General features: G+C 38.9%; 1 protein-coding gene across 1 annotated transcript; it reads right to left on the bottom strand.

Moving 5' to 3' along the window:
* Positions 1-366: 366 nt before the first annotated feature.
* Positions 367-3,012, bottom strand: LOC123396791 (telomerase Cajal body protein 1-like). Its single transcript, XM_045091616.1, has 10 exons — positions 2,911-3,012; positions 2,743-2,825; positions 2,495-2,598; positions 1,729-1,868; positions 1,611-1,658; positions 1,455-1,507; positions 1,198-1,277; positions 1,043-1,114; positions 832-942; positions 367-731 (listed from the first exon to the last, which is right to left on the bottom strand). The coding sequence occupies exons 1-10, from the start codon at positions 3,010-3,012 to the stop codon at positions 679-681; spliced, it is 846 nt and encodes a 281-aa protein (XP_044947551.1). The 3' UTR covers positions 367-678.
* Between the last annotated feature and the right edge of the window lie 232 nt (positions 3,013-3,244).

Genomic DNA, 3,244 nt, shown 5'->3' with positions numbered 1-3,244 from the left:
GTGATGTTTGAAGGTGTGCCATTTTAGCAAAAATGTGAATGTTATCTTCGTTCTACAAATTAAGCATAGACTTGGGGTTGAGAACATGATGGCTGGGTGTTGATAAAAAAAATCCGAAAGTGACCTTTAAAAAAGACAAGCAAATGCTTTGCACATATGCTCGAGTCGTGGGCGTTCAAGTAAAAAAAGTACAAATATTCAGCTCTGAAACTTAAAAGAAAAACCAAATTCAAAATGTATACACAAGATCACAGGTGGGCCATGGGCATGTGGAAAGTTAGAGCGAACCGAGTTCCGAACGAAAACTTGCAAATGACGAGACATTGGTGAATAAGACTTCGAATTGAATGGGGGCCTAATCGACCCACATACAAGGTGTTTATGCACACAAATACCATCTTTACATGCCATGATAAAAATATCAGCTCATATCCCCCAAAAAACAATCATACTATCATGCTTTACCAGCTTGTTACCCAGCACGGTAAGTTGTGTGCCTGGAACAGGATAAGCCGGCAAATTCTCTAGTAACTCATCGGTACAGTTCACGTTTTAGAGGTCTGCATCCAGTTCTTGCTCACCCACAGCTATAGCCCGATGTCATTACACCATGTACCTCCAGCATCTGCAGTCCAAAATGTTCGCGTGTCCCTCCACAGCTTAGGGCTTGATGTTGTTTCAAGCTTCTTGTGAGCAAGAAAACTTCCAGACGGAGCAGCAGTTCTCATGGCCTAAATGTGCAAGATAAATCATAAAGAAGTGTGTAGCACCTGCCGTTGAAGCAACATAAACATATTCTGAATGCTTGAAGTCTAGAACATTCACACACACCTGCCAAACTCGATTCCTCTTTGAATTCATCTTGCATACCAAATCTCCTATGCCCAGATGATGTTGTAGCAAGAGGAAGGTATGGATGAAAGGAGAAACCATTGACAATATCTAAGATCAAGGAGATAAAAAATCACATGGGCTGTACCATAAAAGAATTGCATATATATTATGTAAACCGCTCTATAGACAGAAATTTAGAAACACATACCAGCAGCTGCTTGGAAGCTTGTCACCCACTGGCCACCTTGAAGGTCATAAATATGGACCATGTCGTCCTGTCGAAACACAAAAATCATGTTTCAAAGGTTCAATGGTTTGGAATAAGAACGAAAATGAACAGAAAACATGAGAAGCAAATCTGCCCACCAGTGGCAAGATGCTTGCCACATGGCTCAATATCAAATTGTACTCTTTGATTAGTAGTATCACACGATCTGTACAACCTAATGAACGGATTCCATACACAGAAAATGGGAAGAGTTTGACAGAAGTCAGAAGAATATGACTCCACTTAAAATAAGACAGATTAACCTATCAATTCCACTTCCCAAATCCAACAAACTAATTATACTTATTCTAAGCAATTTTGGAAGTAAAGTAGAATGTGTTTGAATACTTACTTGTAAACAATTTCCACGGTGTTCCGAATATCCCAACATAATATGTATGGATCCTAACAAAAAATCATGACCAGCTCAGTTGTTTGTATTGTCCCAAGATATATGTGATGAAGAACCTTGAGATCAATTATTGGAAATGCGAGGAGTTTTAGTTACCTTCCGCCCTCCAGTATATAAACAATTTCCATCTTTTGAAAAAAGCACCTGAGATTTGCATCACTGTTATCTGCTATCTGTACAGCAAAAGCTAAGCAAGTAGTGTTGCATCACAAACCTGTGTAACACCCTCAAGCTGGCCATGTAGAACATATAATGGCTCCATGTTACCCTCCGCATAAACAACTGTTGTGTGGCTATACGAGCCAACTGCGAGCATCCCATTTTGAGGAGAGAACGAGATTGAAGATACTATACCTGTTGGAAACAAGGAGATCAAAAGCATTCACTGCTGTTTTAAGTCATGGGAACATGATAATAAATCATAGTCATCAATATTAGCCAAAACTTGAAGTGAGAAGAACCTCACAAGATATCTACAATAAGCATTCGTGTAGAATCTTTCAGTCTGTGCATGGAAACATGTATTTATGTTTATAAACTACTGATCCTAGTCACAATTTATAGCCTGATTTTTAATAGTGAGAGTCCTCCCGAAGTTCTAATGCAAAGTTCTGTAGAAGAATAACATAAGAGGAACAACAAGGTCTTGGCACAAAGTTACTTTGGAGTTTGATTATGCAAAAATAATATACTATCTCAGGATTTCATTCATCACTATTGTGGTAATAAACTGACATTGTTACTCACAGTTTCACCATACAAAAAATTATTGGAAACTTAACAAGTCATGAACATTTACATTTAATTCATGTCATGGAAAGTCATTTCTTTCTTTCTTGGTGAATCCTTAAACAGACAACCATAGTTGCATGGAGATTAAAGTAAAATTAACGCATTTCTCTGTTTCAAACCCCAACTGAAATCATATGCCATCTTGAAGCATGGTAGCTACTAAGTAAACTAGTGGAACTTTCACTTACGAGTTGGCCCTTCACCCCCTTTAAGCAAAGAGTATTGCTCAAAATCTCTGCCAGGCCGATGAACATCAAACACTCTGATTGCCTTGTTGTATCCAGCAAAAAGCCTGCAGGCCACAATATCCACGTTGAGTAAAGCGGTAAAAAAACTGTGCTTCAGTGAGGTTGCAAACTTGCATGGACATCACAATTCAGCATTTTCCTGTTTTGAACATAAATTCAGATGACATGGTAGGGTCCAGTGCACGTACTTGGATCCTGTGGAATTAAACGATATCGAAAGTGCAGCCGTTATCTCATCCATGGCGTCGTATGGTCTGTAAGTGCATCGAAGCTGTAGTTACCACATTGAACCATCAGAAATGGGATCTTTCATCATCCACACACCAAGCAACAACCCATAAGCAAACCAATTCTACCTCGCCGGTGGTGGCGTCCCAGAGGTGTATCGGATGATCACGACTCGTGCTAGCAAACACACAGGTGGCTGGATTTGCAAGAACAACACAATACCTTTGCATTCACCAAAGCTGCAAAACTTGCAATGAAATGCAACCCACCATTGACATGGCAAAGGAAACTCGCACGTGCAACGCACGTACACATCTAACAAAATAGAAATTATTTTCTTATTACCTAATTATGACTTATGAGACAATAAAAATATCATATATTAATTTCCAGATGCAAGATATAACTAAATAATTGCAAAGAAAATATTATTTCCGAACCTCGACTTGCAAATAGCAATGC

Source organism: Hordeum vulgare, chromosome 5H, assembly GCF_904849725.1.
Source record: "Hordeum vulgare subsp. vulgare chromosome 5H, MorexV3_pseudomolecules_assembly, whole genome shotgun sequence".
Lineage (NCBI taxonomy): Eukaryota > Viridiplantae > Streptophyta > Magnoliopsida > Poales > Poaceae > Hordeum > Hordeum vulgare.
This window is presented reverse-complemented; position numbering and strand designations above follow the sequence as displayed.